The 19,504-nt window shown below is 41.5% G+C and overlaps 1 protein-coding gene and 1 long non-coding RNA gene across 3 annotated transcripts in view; one reads left to right on the top strand and one right to left on the bottom strand.

Moving 5' to 3' along the window:
• Positions 1–2,258, bottom strand: part of LOC144511945 (AT-rich interactive domain-containing protein 2-like) — a 197,530-nt gene extending 195,272 nt beyond the window's left edge. For both annotated transcript variants that reach the window (XM_078242433.1, XM_078242434.1), the window contains exons 1-2: positions 2,021–2,258; positions 1,123–1,216 (exon numbers count right to left, since the gene is read on the bottom strand). In XM_078242433.1, the coding sequence (XP_078098559.1) occupies positions 1,123–1,216; positions 2,021–2,106 (180 nt within the window). In that variant the 5' untranslated portion in view covers positions 2,107–2,258. The remainder of the gene's footprint in view (positions 1–1,122; positions 1,217–2,020) is intronic.
• An 80-nt stretch (positions 2,259–2,338) lies between these two features.
• Positions 2,339–9,830, top strand: LOC144479152 (uncharacterized). Its single transcript, XR_013495476.1, has 3 exons — positions 2,339–2,476; positions 2,714–2,897; positions 3,547–9,830. It is a non-coding gene; the product is annotated as an uncharacterized LOC144479152 (long non-coding RNA).
• Positions 9,831–19,504: the final 9,674 nt, after the last annotated feature.

The following is a 19,504-nucleotide window of genomic DNA, read 5'->3' as shown; positions in this document are numbered from 1 at the left end:
GTGTTATGCAGTTTTATGATAATTTCAGTAACAAATGAATCAATTTTATGATATCCCAATGCCAGGATAAATGGAGAAAGAAAATGTATCAGTGAACATTTCTGTCCATTTAACAACTGAAATATTTCCACCCAATATGAGCAAACACTTCACTATTCGATTTTCAATTATCTAATTATCTAACATGTGGTCTTTAAAATTGTTAATCAAACTCTAAAATGCAAAGAAAATTCCCTTCAATGGTCCCAAATGTCTTTTGCTGATTCTTATTTCAATGTATGTTGATTGAGGCCTCCACAAGGCCTAGCTGGGCATGAAGCCTATCAACCCATTTTTTGTTAAACAAATACCTGCGATCTATATACCCTTTAAGAGCAGTTTAACTACAGCAGACGGTTGGATTACAAACTCTCAAGGATCCTCACTGCACTTGCTCTACGTCTCGCTCACATTATTGATGTTACACAGTCGCTAATTTTCAGTTTCATTCACTCGCTCCCTCTTTCACTGGGAGACGGGCAGGCCTTAAAGGGCTCGCACAAGCCGGTCCATTTCGCAAAAACCGATAATCTTTCGAATAATCACATGAAATACCTTCCAAAAAGTCTCAACTATTGTTTTTCTTAAGGTAATGTTTAACAATTTTGTGTTTTAAAAAATATATATATATACATATATGTATTAGAGTCGGATTGCCTCCAGTTCATGGGAACACGATTGGAAATCAGTCTGTAAAATTACTATTCAAAATTAAGGTTCATTTTTACGTACATGTCGATAACCGTATATACAAATACTAATTATTGGGGAATCTACAAGTTTGTTAATCTGGAAACGTGAGGTAAATACAAGTCTCCTTCTCTGACTACATACAGGGCTGAGAGACTCGAAGATTCATGACTCCAGCTTCTGTCAACTATGGAAGCGATTTGTTAAAAAAAATTAAGTCACACCAACTAATTTATTTTAACAAATAAAAGTCAGTGCCAGCAATAAAGAAAACGCACAAAGGAGAATTGCTAAGAAACAGGATATATTTCAGTTGATGTGGCACCAAATATAGCCTTAAATTTATAAAAGGCATCACCATCCAGTATTTTTATTATTGCATAAATATATTACCTTGGCGAATCCCCCGAGTGAGGTGACTCTGCTGTATAAAGCACTCAAATCCAACTCTCTCCCTCCGATTATTGGGATCTTTCTAAAGGATGTCCTAAAAATATTAAAAATAAGTCTTAACTATACATACCTTTAAAGGTTAAAAAGGGAACTAGCACTTTAAAACACAAACATATCCCAGTCAAGTTTGGGGCAAAAATGAGTTATAAAACATGGATTTAAAAATGTTTATTTCATTGTTGTAAATACTGAATGAAGTAGTCTTAGAGTTAGTCAGATGCTGATGTCAAAAACAGTCAACCAAGAAAGTTGAATTGTTTAATATCTTTTAAGTTTAGGGTGAAAAAAGTAAAAAAGGCTACTAAAAAAGGGGGAGTAAAAATGGAAAGTATTTTTAAAGTTCTACTTCCTTCCCACACGCTGCTATGGAGAAGCCCCCTCCCCTTTTAACCTGACAGATCATTGCAACAATTGGGCAATAGAATGTTTAAAAAAAATGTAATTCCAATCATTTGTCACAAAAAAAAAGTGGAAACGAAAATTGGAGAAAAATACTTCCTTGCCAATAATTACTGGCTGGCACATGGTGGTGAAAGAAGGCGAGAAAACGGCAGTTAAAATGCTCAAGCCTCTCTTCTGGCTCAACTCCCCTCGCTATTTATTTAAAAAGTTTTTAAAAAGTTAACATATTTCACCCTTGACAATAAAAATAATCCCCGTTCCCTGTCGCCTTTGGTGGCTGTTCTGCTAACCGAGTGACAAGAAGCCTATGAAGGCCGCTGAATAAAACCACCACATCCCTGCCCTTGTATTATTGTTAAAACGGTTAAATTCCTGTCCAATCCCGCCGCTGATTAAAAGTTGTATTTATTTTCTGCTGAATATATATTTTTTTTACCCTTTACTCCTGTGAAAGTGCCGCAGCTCATCCAGGAAACTCCTGCCAGTCCTCAAACCGCCGCTTTTACTCGGAGTTTTAGCCATAATCCCTCTCTCTCTCTCTCTCACACACACACAGAGGGAAAAAAAAATACTCCCCGAATAAATAATAAAAAACAAAACAAAAAGATCAGATGGGAGAACTCCCGAGATAAATCAATCCTTGTTTGATAGGATTATATATATATATATTCTCTACAGTCTGTCCTTTCTCATCTCCGGAGAGTCGGGCGCCCGAGCCATCGCCGGCCACGACGGGAATTCAAGCGGAGCTTTGGGGGAGGAAAAGGCTTCGCCGACAGATCGAAGCCCGGTTACTGTCGCCGGAGCTTGGCTGCCGCTCGCTACACCGGGGAGGGTGTATTTTTTCTCCGCCGCTCTGCTATAACAATCCTGCCAGCCTGTGAGGGGGGAGGTGAGATTTTAATCTCCTCATCACCGTCTCTCGCCTGCTTTTTTTCTCTCAAAGGGCCGGGGGTTTTGGCAGGAGTTCGGTTCGTTTCTCTCCATCGGCTCCCGTTCCCTTTTTTTTTGGTTAAATTTATAGATTATTTTTTTCGAAACCAAACGAATCGAATTTTAATTTTTTTTCAAATTTTTTTCTTTTTTTTTATCTGTGTCGCTCTCTCTCTCTCTCTCTCTTCCCTCACAGACAATGAAAACCGAGCGGCCGAGCGATTACCCGCCAGAGGGGGGGTCCTGCAATTCCGCAAAACAGCTCGCCGCCATGGCTGCCTATCGGACGCGAGGCGGGCTGGGAGTTGGAGTCCACAGCCCTGCCGCCACACGTTGGGGGATAGGGTGAAGGTCGAAGGAGGAGGACTACAGCTCCCAGGGTACGCCGCGCCAAGCCCGCACCTGATGCTCCGGCCACCAGACGCCGTTAAAAAGGAGAGCGCAGGCGCCAGGACGCGCGATGCTTGTCGGGAGGTGTAGTCTGTGTGCTGCGGAGAGGAGATGTGCAGAGTGATAGGGATGGAGGAGGGTGCGCGCGCGCATCCGGCAACGTTGTAGTTCCCGCGAGCTCTGCAGCCCAGCTAACAGACAGGAAGGGAGCGGCAGAAGGAACTACAAAGACCGACATGCAACGCGCAGAGCTAGTTTGTTGCTTTAAAATGGCGGGGTACTGAGATGTCGTATTGGGCTGTGCTCAGAAACTAATTATTTTACTGAGGACTGTTTGGGTTTTGACTGCTATAAATGGTCCACGCTCAACAGCCGGTAAATCGCAAATTTTCCTGTTGGAAATTGGGTTCCTGCCATCTTTTTAAATGTAGGTAGAATAGCACAGTTATGTGTTATGGTGTTCAATAGTTGGCAAGTTATTCATGACAGAATAAAGTGCAGGCGTCGAGCACAGTTGGTCTCTTGTTTCATTTGTAAACATTATGTTTTATATTATTTAAAATATTTCAATTATAAACGGATATGTGCTTAATTGTATTTAAATAATGTATTTCTGTTTTATTTACTTTGTGTACATAGGAACTGGTTTTAACGTGGTCTGAGTCGATTGCTAATTTTATCACATCCCAGTGGTTTGTGTCTTTGGAGTCGTGCTGTTATTTCGGAGTTCTCCGCACAATGCGCAGAACTGCAATATTCAGCTCTGCTCTACGCAAGTTAAAGGAACAGTATCGCTTGAGTCCTATCCTAAATTCTTGTAGTTGCTAATGTTAAACCTTTGACAAATTCGACACGTGTGAAATTATATTTGCCACATAGAATGGTTACAGCAGAGATGGAGGCTATTCGGTCCGCAGTGTCTTTGGCTGTCTGCAAGATTCGGCTAGTTCCACTCCTCAAACCGTTTTTTTTCAGATAATTGTCCAATTTCCTTTTGAAATTCACGGTTGAATCTGCCCCACCACATTTTCAGGCAATACATTTCCCATCCAACTGCGATGTCATGTCTTAATCGACAATTATTTATGTGCAATTAAAATTGTAGAGGTAAAGCTAGGGCGCCGTTTTATAATTACTTATTTCTGTTCTTGAAATCATGGTCTCACAGTGGAGGGAAATATTTTTCAAAAGGCGCACAAGTTGCTATTTGTATAGCCAAAAATATTTGTAACAAATTCAGCAGTGTCTTGTGCTTTGGAGATGAATGTTTTCTTGGGCATTCATCTCCCTCTGTTTATAGGCATGTTATTAACTGCTGGTGGGAACTATCGATTTTGGTCAGTGATCAGATTATGAATGGTGGTATTGGTGAATATGACTCCAGATAAAACTCGGTGAAAGGTCGCAGGTTATGAGTGTTGTGACTGTGAGAAAGTGAAAGTCCTGCAAAGGCTCAGAAGAATTGTGACCTGGTAATGCAATATGTGGATTTATCTAGAGTCTTGTAAATTTAGATTATGAACATGTAAGCTTATAACTTTTAAAAGTAAAACAAAATGGAGTAGGGAGAGTAGGTATACAGAAAAGATATTTGAGTGTATTGGTTGAATATATTTTTTATATTAACTTGAACGGTGTCAAAGCAGATATAGAACACATTGCATCTACATTAAGCTGAAATAAAGCACATAAACATAATTTTTGAAAAGTCCAAATATATTAGTGACTACTCTTTGTTAGAATGCAAATTAACTTCGTCCAACAATATTGTAGGAGCACCTTCACACAGACCACAAATGTTCTAGAAGGTGATTCACCTCCATCTTATCAGGGGAAATTCAGATTGGCAATAAATGAAGGCCACTTTGAAATAGTTTAAAATAATACACTTGGTTCAACAGTAACAGATTCTTTTATTTTAGTACATGGATGCTCACAAACTCACTGTAGGTGAAGGTGTGGTACAGTTAAGTCATCAACATTGGAGTAGATTCTTTGCACTAGATCAGCATTCTCACTGTCCCATCTCTTGATTGTACTGGTTTCTATACTACTAGATCAATAGAGCAAGGCAAAAGAAAACATTGCTCCACAAGTTGAAAAGAGTAACTCCAATTGATATCTAATGCTTCACAAATGTATAATTATTCCATATAGCTACATGCCAAATATCTGAATATAATACCAATGTCATGTTGAGAACATATTTTGGAATACTTGTGCATATGAGTAATTTGAAATATGATGTGCAATAAATACAGCATTCTTGTAAGAACAGCAACTTTGGACCTATGGTTCCAAAGGCTCTCCACCTCTAGGGCTTTCCTCATGTCATGTCTGGGTCTGTTATAGATTAATTGTTAGATGTCACCGTAATTAGTCAACAACTCTATTAGCATTGTGTCATGTGACTACCAGGATGATGGAAGGCAAACTCGATGCACCTTGGTCTCTTTTCATTTTTTAATCCCCATGTTCCTGTCAATGACTCCTATTGAATGTTCATGTTATGGATTTTGAAATAAAGGGTGCAATTTACTCTAACCCATGTGGGAGTTGTTGAATCTTCCAAACTATACAGTTTGGTGGATTTGATCAAACTCTAAAATGAAGCAAATAAATGCCCTGAATTTATGGGTATTGCTAAGTCCTCAAAACATACCACATTTGTGCTCGAGCTCCTGTTCTTTGTCTGAAGCATTAAGATTGGAGGGGACAGTGCAAGTTATGTGAAGATAAGTTTATCTTTGAATGCCAATATGAAAGACTGTTGTGGTGATACTGTGCTATTGATATATCATGTTTAAAGGTTTTTTCCTACAGTCAGTATGTCTGGTAGGAATACAGCTCAGATGTTGGGAAAGCAGGATAATTATGCAATTTAGCCATGTAGTTTAGTTAGGAGAGAGCTAATGAACTCTAGTTTACAAAAGAAAAGGTGTCTTGGGGCTTTTTGATTAAAGGAATGGAAGGTAGGTTTAGCTATAGAGGGTTATGTGATAATGTGGTTTATGGGAGGAGAAGGGTATGTAGCAGAGAAACCGATTTCTGTTCAGTTTCTGGCTGGGGTTGTTTAAAGACGAAATCTGCAAGCTGCTCTGAAAATCAAAACCTCTGAAAGCTTCAAGAGTTAACCCAATTTATAGCAACAATAAAAGTAAATTACTGCAGATGCTGGAATCTGAAACCAAAAGAGAAAATGCTGGAAAATCTCAGCAGATCTGGCAGCATCTGTAAGGAGAGAAGAGCTGACATTTCGAGTCCAGATGACCTTTCTGTCAAAGCAATACTTATAGCAGGTATGCCTGGGTTTGCTAACTGTGTTTGAAGTGGCATTTGAGTCTGACGGTTGCTTATTTGAGTCTGAGGACTGTTGCTTATTTGGAACTGAAATAAGTTAGAAATCAGAGTTATTTCTTTTCTTTTTCCTTTCTAAACAATTGTTCAACTGTTAAACTGTTTCATTTTGTTTTTAAATTGTATTATGAATAAAATTTGTTTTGGTAAAAGATCCCTAGTTTGTCAGTAGAATTACTTCTGGAGTGAAGCATCTTATCCTCACGTTTATGCCAAAATAGAAAAATTGTTGGGATCTAGTCTGGCTTCGTACTATACCTTGGGGTTCAGGTCCAGGGCCCTAACAGTATAATCAAGCAAAATAGCAAATACTTGTCACCTGGGGTAAATGAATCAAACTCACTGATGGTGAAAACAATGTGTTCTCACATATTAGAGGAGATGTAGATTCAACAGGAATTCATAAGGCAATACACAGATTATAATCCCACTTTGATTCAAATGAAAGTAACTGTTTAGAACTTCTTTCTTGGAAGAATTATCATTTTAGAGTAAACTTTATTGTCCACACAAAATTAGAAATTACAATGCACAACACACGGTCTGCTACACTCTGGTTAAGAAGGAGTCATAAAATATCTGCTGTAAAATAAAATAATATACAAGAGTCGTACAGCACAGAAAGAGGCCCTCTGGCCCATCATGTTTGCACCAGCTATCAAGCACCTATCTGTTCTAATCCTGAGTGCTCACCTGAGGAAGGAGCAGTGCTCCGAAAGCTCGTGATTCCAAATAAACCTGTTGGACTTTAACCTGGTGTTGAGACTTCTTATTGTGCCCACCCTAGTCCCAACACTAGCATCTCCACATCATGGCTACCACCCTTTCAGGCAGTGAATTCCAGATTCCCACCATCCTCTGGCTGAAAAAGGTTTTCCTCAAATCCCTCTAAATTTCCTGCCTCTTACCTTAAATCTATCCCCCGGTTACTGATCCCTCTGCTAAGGGGAGAAATTTCTTCCTATCTACCTGATCCATGACCTGCATAATTTTGTACACCTCACTCGGGTCCCCTTCAGCCTTCTCTGCTCTAAGGAGAATAACCCCAGCCAGACCAGCCTCTTTATAGGTGAAACACTCCAGCCCAGGCAATATCCTGGCGAATCTCCCCTACATGCTTTATGGTGTAATTCCATCCTTTCTATAATGTGGTGACCAGAACAGTACCCCAGCTGTGGCCTAACAAAGGTTTTAACAGCTCCATTATAACCTCCCTGTTCTTGTATTCTATGCCTCAGTTAATAAAGGCAAGTATTCCATATGCCTTTTTAACCACCAGGTTTTGGTCTGATTGAAAGATGAAACGGGCTCGAGGGGCTGAATGCTCTCCTCACTATCCCATGTTCCAATGTTTTGGTTGAGCTGAAGTTTCCAGAGGGTGTAAGATGAGAGGCTAACTAGGTGAATATTGGATTAGTCAGTGCTAGAGATAAGAAAGCTATGAATGGTTTTCAGCAGAGATGACTAAAGCAAGGGAAAGTTCTGTTATGTTTGAGTGGTCTGCCTTAAATTAAGACTTAGGGATACTAGTGGCAACAGTGTGAGTGGGAAGTGGGTTATTCTCTAGCCTTAACAGAATTGGTGAGGACGAAGTCGGGAAACTGCAGTCCCACTGAGTGGGTGACAGAGAAAAGGTATTGGAGCAGAGTTTCATGGGGAACCATGCACAGGTCAAAGAGGAGGTAATTTTGACTTTGGTAAGAGCTGCTTCAGCACTGTGATAGGGGTGGCAACCTGATTGGCGAGGTTCTGATGAAGAGCAGAATTGATCTAGAACAACACATTTAGGGACATTTGAGATGTTTGCAGGGCTGTATTTTAAACTTTTTTTTCTTAGGCAAAGGGTGATTTCATCAGATCTGAAAGGGGTGGCACAGTGATTAGTACTGCTGCTTCACAGCGCCAGGGATCCGAGTTTGATTCCAGCTTGGGTGACTGTGTGGAGTTTGCCCATTCTACCGGTGTCTCTGTGGGTTTCCTCCCACAGACCAAAGATGTGCAGATTAGGTGGATTGATCATGCTAAATTGTCCCTTATGTCCCAAGATGAGTAGGTTCAGGGGAGACCTGGGTAAGATACTCTGTCGAAGAATTGGTGCAGACATGATGGGCCAAATGGCCTCTGCACTGAAGGAATTCTGACAGAATTTGATGAACCCTTTAATATGACAGCTAAAATGGAAGCCAGGAAAGGAAGCTGAGTGATCAGCAGTTTATTCGGAATGCAGTCCAGAGAGCAAGACTTGGGCCTCACCAACAAGTTGAGCTCAGAGAGACATGATGTTGGTAAGGAGAAAAACTGGAGAAAAATATGGACTTTAACCTGGTGTTGTGAGACTTCTTACTGAAAAATATGAATACAGGGTAAGGGAAAGGGCAAATCTCAGAGTACAGCAACTTAAGCCTGGTGGCCTAGGAAATGGAGAGAAACAGCAGAGGTTGCACTCAAAAACTAAATAAGCTTTCAAATAAGTTACAAACCTTATTTAAAACCATGTTTTATATTTAAAAAAAAGACTATTTATTGAATGGGTTGAAACTACCAGATAAGTTTAAAAAGACCGAGCAGCAACATTTTTAACAAAAACAGAAAATTAGGGTCATCCAGACTCAAAAGTTGGCTCTATTCTCTCTCTCTCTCTCTTCACAGATGCTGACAGACCTGAGATTTTCCAGCATTTTCTGTTTTTGTTTGATTCCAACATCTGCAGTAATTTGCTTTTAGCATTTTAAGTGATTTAACACTAGCTCCAATTTTACACAGCTTTACCCTACAAATTCCAAAGCCTTCAGAAAGGAGCCAGGCTGTCTAGAAGTAGCCCACTGAAGTCAATCAACTTAGACATGTACAAATGACCCATCTCCTGAACTATTCACAAAACGTACAAACTTAACGTGTGTATTCAGCTGAGGTGTGGTCCAAACCATTAGACTCCATGACTTTGGATAGTGATCCAGCTGAGAATCGAACACTCCACCAGCCACAATCTTCCTATCTACCCTATCCATGACCTTCATAATTTTGTACACCTCAATCAGGCAACCCACTCCCACGCCCCCCCCCCCCCCGCCCAAACCCCTCGGCTTTCTCTGCTTTAAGGAGAATCGTTTTTAACCCATGAACCTGAAGTAAGCTTGCGATGATCATGTTGTTAAATGGTCAGCCTGACAGGAGGTCATATGATGAGCATTCTGCCCTTTGTGTTTTTAAAAAACTGCTTCCAGGGACAGTCAGAATGAGACCAAAAAGTCCCTGAATTGGCGCTTTTTCCAATCGTCCTACTACCTTGTGCCTTGCCTGCTTTTTGACCAGACACATGCCACAAGCAATATCTTGAGTGTCAGATGCTGCCTCGAGAAGACAGCTCAGAAATCATCTTTAAGCCATCTCGATGCATAATTCAGAAAGACTATCCAGTTGACTCTGAAATCAACCAAGTCATCAACCTACAGGATCTGTCTCCAATTATCTTTTTATGGACTCTTAAACAATTTAACCTCTCCTCCCACTTTGTAACTTTTATATATCTATAAGTATAAACTCTTGAATGCATATGTGAGTGAGAGTTGGAGCATTTTTATTTTGATTGTGTGTCAAGTACAATAAATACTAATCTCTTTTTAAAATTACAAAAATACCTGTCTGTGTGTCTTTTACAATCATAGCACTCACATTTAAACAGTTAAACACTCATTGTATGAGCGAGCAAATTGTTTTTTTTTAAAAACGCACACCAGTTGCAGTTAACCAAGGGGTGGAAAGAGAGGGGAGCCAGCCTACTATCTCTCATGACCACAACATGTATCTTAGCAATCTGCATGAAGGGATTCTATGACAGAACTTGATGAACCCGTTAGGTTCCACAGAACAAGCCCAAAGTGTGGTGCAATGCCTTATCTCGTCAGCTTGGATCTTGCTTGTCTCTCTTTTGGGGACCATGAATTGTATTTTGAATTTGGTGTTTGGAGCAAGCAGGGAATGGACCTGGGTTTGCCCGGTCCATTTTGAACTTTGGCGTTGTAATTTTAAGGATGAAGTGAAGAATTTCCCTTGCTGGGATTGCTACTTAGTCAAGGGTAAACAAGGTCATTTCGCTGCTGGAATTCATGTTTGGAGCAAACTGCAATGAGATCTGGAGCTAAGTGACCCGAACTGAGCATTTTCTTTTCATACCTTACAGTACTTTATTTGAATAGTCAGGGTCCCCACATGAGGGACTGACCAGGTAAGACATTGTATCCCATCTTGGGCTCAATCAAACAAGATCCAAGCTGACAGGATGAGGCATTGCACCCCATCCCAGGCTTGATCTAATACATCAAAAAGCCAAGATGACTGAAAAATTGCATCAGGTAAAACCTCAGTTTAACTGCATTGGCTACCCTGATCCTTAACCCTAGCTTAGGGAAACCACAATTGCAGACATCAGCACACCCCAAGTGCAATGGGCTAGCCTCGTCCCCTGCCTAATAGTTTCACCCCTGCCACCCTTTTTTATAAAATCACTGCCGCTGATGAATAAGTGTCTCTTGATAGTACTGTTGGTGATACCTTCCATCAATTTGCTGTTGATTGAGATAACGCTGTTGTTGTGATAATTGGCTGGATTGGATTTGTCCTGCCTTTTGTGGATAGGGCATACCAGGCAGTTTTTTACTTGTTAAATAGATGCTAGTATTGTAACTGTACTAGAACAAGTTGGATAGATGTCTGATTATTTATGCAGCAGCTGTCCTCGGGTCTACAGGTAGGGTCTTTGCCTTGTCCGGGGTGCTCCACCATTTCAGAATATCATTTGTAGTGAGTCAAGTTGGCTGAAGAATGCCATTTGTGATGTTGGGAACCTCAGGTTATATAAAAACCTTTGGAACATAGTCATTTTAATGTAGGAAGCAAGCAGACATTTTGTACACAAAGGTGTAATAATCAAAAACGATTAAATAATGACCAGCCAATTTTTTTAAGTCGTGTTTGTTGGAGAATAAACATAGCCAGGACACTAGTCTTCAAATACATCAACTTGGCGACTTGGTTTAACATCTCAGCAGAAAGAAGCATTACCAACAATGCAGCATTTCTTCTGTTCTGCATTGAAGTACCAGCAAATGTTATCTGCTTAAGTCTCTCGAGTGGGACTACTTATTGAATATTTGACCACTTACTATATGCACTCACGTAAAAGTCAAATTTTTGAGACTTTTTTTCTAATTCTGTGAAATTAGGAGAGAATAACCTTTTACCAATCTAAAGCCTTTTGATCGGAATGTCCCAAGACAAATGAGTTTGATCAAATAGCTGTTCTGGAGAAGTAGTTACATGGTGTCCAAAGCTGAGAACTAAATATCCAGGGTATTTGCCGTTTCAAAAAAATCAGACAAAATAGAAAAGGATGAAGGAATGGATGAGTAGCCTGGATAATAAAGGATGTCAAAAGGACAATAGTGAAGAAGGATCTTGGCTCAGAAATTCAGGAAGTACAATTAGTTTGAGTAGAAGTAAGAATCAAGGACGAGGAAACACTGGTGGGAGCAGTTTATACTGCAAGACAGCGGGTCCTGGCTTTAAGTTGCCCCGTTTTAAGTTATTTTGATTTAATGTCAGTCAATTAATGGGGCATGTATTCATGTTTAGCGTCCGGAACTTTGTTGTAACATTGTTTGGTGCTATGTGTGATGTAGGGTTACCATTGGGCGGCACAGTGGTTAGCACTGCTGCTTCACAGCTCCAGGGACCTGGGTTCGATTCCCGGCTTTGGTCACTGTCTGTGTGGAGTTTGCACATTTTCCTCGTGTCTGCGTGGGTTTTTTCCGGGTTCTCCAGTTTCCTCCCACAGTCCAAAGATGTGCGGGTTAGGTTGATTGGCCATGCTAAAAAATTGCCCCTTAGTGTCCTGAGATGCGTAGGTTAGAGGGGTTAGCGGGTAAATATGTAGGGATATGAGGGTAGGGCCTGGGTGGGTTTGTGGTCGGTGCAGACTCGATGGGCCAAATGGCCTCTTTCTGCACTGTAGGGTTTCTATGTTATGTTTCTGATCTTGTTGGCATCTCTGACCTCCCAGGCCCCTACACGCCCGGCCCCAAACCCTCCTGATTGCTGGTCAACCTTTTCTCTTGCAGCGTAACTCTGAAGCTGCTCTCGCTAAAAGCTGCTTTTCCTGTTCCTCACAGCTCATCTCCCGAGCCCTTGCTCTCAGCAAGGGTTCAGGAGAAGGCAATGGCAAGTGGGAGAGGTAGGCCAACCACCTGGAAGATCAGCCAGGAACTGCAACCAGGAGGGTCGTCAAGTATGATGTGTGACAAATGGGAGGTTTGGCGTGCACAATTGACAGCAACCAGGAGGGCCTGGGAGCAGGAGAGGAGATGAATGGTAGGTAAGTAGAAGAGCATTTGAAATTTATTTTAATTTTAAAAGTTATTTCAATACAAATACAAGATTTCAGCAATTAAGAATTTCAACTTAATATTTTTGTTTTTTTTCCTGTGAGAAGGATCCTGCAGAACCTAACTAGTTTTTCATTGGTTGTAATGGGAAAATCTGACTTGTTTAGTGTTGGTTCACTTAAAGTTGCACTTTCAGGAACACCACTACAATGCTAAGTGAGAACGTATTTTACTGATGGACTTAATGTTAATGAAAAATGAGAGGAACTTGTACTAAAGGCAATGCAATAATTTATTGGAGATTTTAATCCTATTATAGACTGCACAAATCAAATTGACAAAAGTATTTGCAGGATGAGAATATGAAATGCATTTGGGACAGTTTCCTAGGACTAGAGATCATGGAGCCAAACAGGTAAGAGGCTATTTTAGATCATATGCTCATTAAGCCTGTCTCATTACATAGGATCATTTACAACAAAGAACAATACAGCACAGGAACGGGCTCTTCGGCCCTCCAAGCCTGCACTGATCATGTGTTCCTAACTAGATCATCCGTTTGTATCCCTCTATTCCCAGTCTGTTCATGTGGCTATCTAGATAAGTCTTAAATGATCCTAGCGTGTCTGCCTCAACCACCTTGCTTGGTAGTGCATTCTAGGCCCCCACCACCCTCTGTGTAAAATACGTCCCCCGCATATCTGTATTGAACCTTGCCCCCCTTACCTTGAACTTGTGACCCCTTGTGTTTGTCATTTCTGACCTGGGAAAAAGCTTCCAACTGTTCACTCTATCAATGCCCTTCATAATTTTATAAACTTCTATTAGGTCGCCCCTCAACCTCCGTCTTTCCAGGGAGAACAACCCTCGTTTACTCAATCTCACCTCATAGCTAATACCCTCCATACCAGGCAACATCCTGGGTAAACCTTTTCTGCACTCTCTCCAAAGCCTCCATGTCCTTTTGGTAGTGTGGCGACCAGAACTGGACGCAGTATTCCAAATGTGGCCTATCCAACGTTCTATATAACTGCAACATCATATGCCAACTTTTACACTCTATGCCCCGTCCAATAAAGGCAAGCATGCCATATGTCTTCTTCACCACCTTTTCCACCTGTGCTGCCACTTTTAACGATGTATGGACTTGCACACCCAGATCCCTCTGTGTGTCTATACTCCTGATGGTTCTGCTATTTATTGTATAGCTCCCCGCTGCATTAGATCTACCAAAATGCATCGCTTCGCATTTATCTGGATTAAATTCCATCTGCCATTTCTCCGCCCAATTTTCCAGCCTATCTATATCCTGCTGTATTCTCTGACAATGTTCATCACTATCCGCAACTCCAGCAATCTTTGTGTCGTCCGCAAACTTACTAATCAGACCAGCTACTACATCTTCCAAATCATTTATATATATATATATATGTCACAAACAGCAGAGGTCCCGGTACAAAGCCCTGCGGAACACCGCTCATCACAGACCTCCAATCAGAAAAAGATCCCTCCACTGCTACCCTCTGTCTTCTATGGCCAAGCCAGTTCTGTACCCATCTAGCTAGTTCACCTTTGATCCCCTGAGATTTAACCTTTTGCACCAGCCTGCCATGAGGGACCTTGTCAAATGCTTTACAAAAATCCATGTAGACGACATCCACGGCCCTTCCCTCGTCAATCATTTTTGTCACCTCCTCAAAAACCTCAACCAAATTTGTGAGGCATGACCTCCCTCGTACAAAACCATGTTGTCTATCGCTAATGAGACTATTCAGTTCTAAATGTGTATAGATCCTATCTCTAAGAATCTTCTCCAACAATTTCAAGCTCACTGGCCTATAATTACCCGGGTTATCCTTGCTACCCTTCTTAAATAATGGGACCACATTTGCTATCCTCCAATCCTCTGGGACCTCACCTGTGTCCAATGAAGAAACAAAGATTTCTGTTAGAGGCCCAGCAATTTCATCTCTTGTCTCTCTCAGTAATCTAGGACAGATGCCATCTGGCCCTGGGGATTTGTCTACCTTAATGCTTCCTAAAACACCTAACACTTCCTCCCCTGTAATTGCGATTTGTTCTAACGGGTCTGCCCATCCCTCTGAGACACTACCAGTCAACGTGTCCCTCTCCTTTGTGAATACTGATGCAAAGTATTCATTTAGGATCTCACCTAATTCCTTGGGTTCTAAGCATAATTCCCCTCCTTTGTTCTTGAGAGGTCCGACTCTTTCTCTGACAACCCTCTTGTTCCTAACATATGTATAAAATGCTTTGGGATTCTCCTTAATCCTGTCTGCCAAGGACATTTCGTGACCCGTTTTTGCCCTTCTAACTCCCTGTTTGAGTTCTTTTCTATTTTCTCTGTATTCCTCCAGTGCTTCATCTGTTTTTAGCTGCCTAAACCTTATGTACGCCTCTTTTTTCTTTTTGATTAGACCCACAATTTCTCTGGTTATCCACGGCTCTCGAATCCTACCTTTCCTGTCCTTCCTTTTTACAGGCATATGCCTGTCCTGCACTCCTATCAACTGCTCCATAAAAGACTCCCACGTCCCATATGTGGATTTACCCTCGAACAGCCTCTCCCAATCAACAGCCTCTCCCAATCCTGCCTAATCCGGCTGTAGTTAGCCTTCCCCCAATTCGGCACCTTACCCATAGGACAACACTCATCCTTTTCCATGACTATCCGAAAGTTTACAGAATTGTGGTCACTGTTCGCCACATGTTCCCCCACTGAAACTTTGATGACCTGACCGGGCTCATTCCCCAGCTCTAGGTCCAGTATAGCCCCCTCTCTAGTTGGACTATCAACATATTGTTCCAAAGAACCTTCCTGGACACATTTTACAAATTCCTCCCCGTCTGGACCCCCAGCCCTAAGGGATTTCCAGTCTACATGAGGGAAATTAAAGTCTCCCACTACAACAACCCTATTTTTCTCTACACCTGTCCAGAATCTCCTTACATATCCATTCTTCAACTTCCCGTGGGCTGTTGGGAGGCCTGTAGTATACCCCCAGCATAGTGACTGCGCCCTTCCTGTTTCTGAGCTCTATTTACTATTAGATATCTTATGAGGAAGTGATCATAATATGATGGATTTTCATACTGTGGTTAAGAGTGATGCACATAAATCTGAAACTAGATTATTGTGCCTATGTTGCTGCCAGACTTGACGTTTTCAATGTACTGCTGGCCAACCTCTCATGTTTTACCCTCTGTAAGCTTGAGGCCATCCAAAATTCTGTTGCCATTGTCCTTGCTCACATTAAGTCCTGATCACCCACCACCCCTGTGCTCACTGATCTAGATTGCTTCCTAGACTACTTCATTTTAAAAAATTCATCTTTGTTTTTAAATCCCTCTGTGATTTTGACTTGCCCTCTCTCTCTAATCTCTAGCCTGATTTTAAATCCCTGATTTTAACCACTCCCATCATTGGTAGCTGTGCCTTCATCTGCCTATGACCTAAGTTTTGGAATATCCTTCCTACACTTCTCCGCCTCTCTAACTCTCTTTTCTCTTGTAAGGTGTTCCTTAAAACCTCTGACCAAGCATTTGGTCATCAGCTCAATATTTCCTTGTGTAGATCAATGTTGAATTTTGCTCCATAATGCTCTTATAACTCTTAATTTTACATGGTGCCTTTCATATAATAAAAATCTAAGTTGTTGCTATCATTGTTATACATCCACTGTCCTTTTTGAAACTTGCTATTGAATTCACTTCACCTCTCTTTCAGGCATCACATTCCAGATTGATATTAAGAGAGGTTCGTTCTTCGTTAAAAATCTCACTGGTGCAAAGTTTATTGGACACATTTTTTTCAGTCAGTGACACCATTCCTACTGGAGGGATTCAGGTGGGCTGCGATCTGGAATTTTCTTCGAGATCTCACTTGATTGCAGCCGAGAGCCTACTGTCCACACTTATCCGTTTGGGCTTAATGCCATTTAGATTCCTCTGGCATGTTTTGTGCATGAAGTTAGATTTAATATTTAAATCACCCCTGAACATTTGTGAATAAGAGCACACAGAATTTCCCATCATTTATGACAGGCTCCCACTGTGCACTCAGTGGGCTTAAGGAGAAGCTTCACCACATCCTTAAGAAGAGTGCTATAATCTGAATGCTTAGAGTTCAATAGAACAGCAAATTGATAAAGGAGTGGGGAAGTAAAAAGAAGCATCAAGGAACAAAGTTCATAGAACAATCCTAGCACAAAAGAAGACCATTTGGCCCACAGTGCCTATGCTGGCTCTTTGTAGAGCTATCTAATTAATTTCACTTCCCCTGTTCTTTCCCCACAGCTCTTATTTTCCTTTATCCAATTTTATTTGAATATTACTATTGAATCTGCTTCCACCCTCCTTTCATAGAATCCTACAGTGCACAAGGAGGCCATTCAGCCCACCGAGTCTGCACTGACCACAATCCCACCCAGGCCCTATCCCCATAACCCCACGCATTTACCCTGCTAGTACCCCTGATACTAAGGGGCAATTTAGCATGGCCAATCCACCTAACCCGCACATCTTTGGATTTTCAGGTAGTATATTCCATATGGGAAGATGGTGTGTAATGGTGATGTCGCAGGCCTAGTAATCCAGACTAATACCTTGCGGTCATGAGCTCGAGTCTGACAATGGCAGATGGTGGAATTTAAATTCAATTCATAAAATTCAATTTATTAGTAAATCTGGAATTAAAATTGAGTGTAAATGTGCCATGAGACTCTCATTGATTGTTGTAAAAACCTATCTAGTTCACTAATGTTTTTAGGAAATGAATATCTGCCAATCCTTACCTTTTCTGAATGACGTAATGGTCTACATAGGTACCAACAACATAGATAGGACTAAGGAAGAGGTTCTGCTGAGGGGGTATGAGCAGCTAGGAGCTAAATTTAAAAGCAGGAGCAAATTAGCATGGGGTAAATAAGATCAGAGAATTGAATCTGTGGATCAAAGGCAGATGTGGGAGAAATGTGTTGTGAATCATGGGACACTGGCACAAGTACTGGGGAATGAGGGAGATGTGCTGTTGGCACCGCCTTCATCTGAATCATGCTGGGACCAGTGTCTTGGCTAATCATATACCTAGGGGTGTAGAGAAGGCTTTAAACTAAATAATAGGGTTGAAGAGGAAGGTACATGTCAGAGGAGGTTTAGAACGTAAGAGAGAACAAGGCAATAATGCAAAGTAATGATAACCAGAGTGTGACAGGTAGGGACAGACCATACAAATATAAGTGTGTACCAAAGTAGGACTCGAGTTAGCAAAAATGGTAAAAAGGCAGAATTCATGGCACTTTATTTGAGTGGTTGCAACATTTATAAAAAGGATGGATGAATTGAAACAGTAATGGGACTTGAGGCTAGTAGGTCCCTTTGCACCTGATGACCTAGGGCAGGGATTCCCAAACTGGTGTCCACAGAACTTGGGATCTGTGGGAGCCTCCCAGAAGGTCCTGAAAAATACTGCAGAGCTGCTTGTCCAATTGGAGTCAGAAGCCAGTCTCTGATTAGGTGGGACAGCAGTATGATGGGAAGAGAGAGCCATGGAATGAAACACAGGGTGCTGGAGCAAGGGGGGTCATGGAGAGTGAGCCATGGAGCAGAGGGCCGCCCAGCACAGACCTTGGAGGGGGGGAGCTGTTCAGAGTGGGGGCAGTCCACTGCAGGCCTCAGAGCAGGGTAGAGGCAGTGGGCCTTGGAGCGAGAGAGAGAGAGAAGTGTGCACGTGCGCGTGTATGTGTCCCACATCATTTTCTGAAATTGTGCTTGTCAAATTTATTGGAGTTCTTTGAGGATGTAACAAATACTATATTAGTATGGATACAGGACTGGCTAACTAAGAGGAGACAGAAAGTTGGGATAAGTAGGTAATTTTCAGGTTGGCAAGCAGTAACTAATGGAGTGCTGTAGGGATCAGTGTTGGGGCCTGAACTATTTACAAAATGTATTAATGATTTTGATGAATTGATTGACTTTATTGTAGCAGATTTGCTGTTATAAAGGAAGATAGGAGAGCAAGTTGTGAGGAATATTCAGAGTCTGCAAAGGGATACCGATGGGATAAGTGAGTGGGTAAAAATCTGGTAATGGAGTATAATGTAAGGTTGTCCACTTTGGCAGGAAGAACAGAAAAGCAGAGTATTTAAATTGAGAGAAACTGCAGAATGCTGTAATATAATTGGACCTGGGTATGTTGTATGTTAATCACAAAAAGTCAGCGTGCGGGTACAGGAAGCTAAATAGGCAAATGGAATGTTGACCTTTATTACAAGGTATGTAAAAGTCAAAGTTTTGGTACAACTGTATTGGGCAGTGGTAAAATCACAGCTGGAGTAGTGTGTGCAGTTTTGCTCACCTTACTTCAGGAGGAATATACTTGCATTGAAGGCAAGAGAATATTCGCTAAGCTGATGAGACGTGAAGGCTCAGTTAGGGCGCTTGAGAGTTACAAGTTAGCTAAAGAGAGCTAAGAAGAGCCAGGAGGGGACATGAGAAGTCTTTGGCAGGTAGGATCAAGGAAAACCCTAAAGCTTTCTATAGGTATGTCAGGAATAAAAGAATGACTAGGGTAAGATTAGGGTCAGTCAAGGACAGTAGTGGGAAGTTGTGCGTGGAGCCTGAAGAGATAGGAGAGGCGCTAAATGAATATTTTTCATCAGTATTCATGCAGGGAAAAGACAATGTTGTCGAGGAGAATACTGAGATACAGGCTATAGGACTAGACGGGGTTGAGGTTAATAAGGAGGTGTTAGCAATTCTGGAAAGTGTGAAAATAGATAAGTCCCCTGGGCCGGATGGGATTTATCCCAGGATTCTCTGGGAGGCTAGGGAGGAGA

Source organism: Mustelus asterias, chromosome 25, assembly GCF_964213995.1.
Source record: "Mustelus asterias chromosome 25, sMusAst1.hap1.1, whole genome shotgun sequence".
Lineage (NCBI taxonomy): Eukaryota > Metazoa > Chordata > Chondrichthyes > Carcharhiniformes > Triakidae > Mustelus > Mustelus asterias.
The sequence above is the reverse complement of the archived record's forward strand: the minus strand, read 5'-3'. Positions and strand labels throughout refer to the sequence as shown.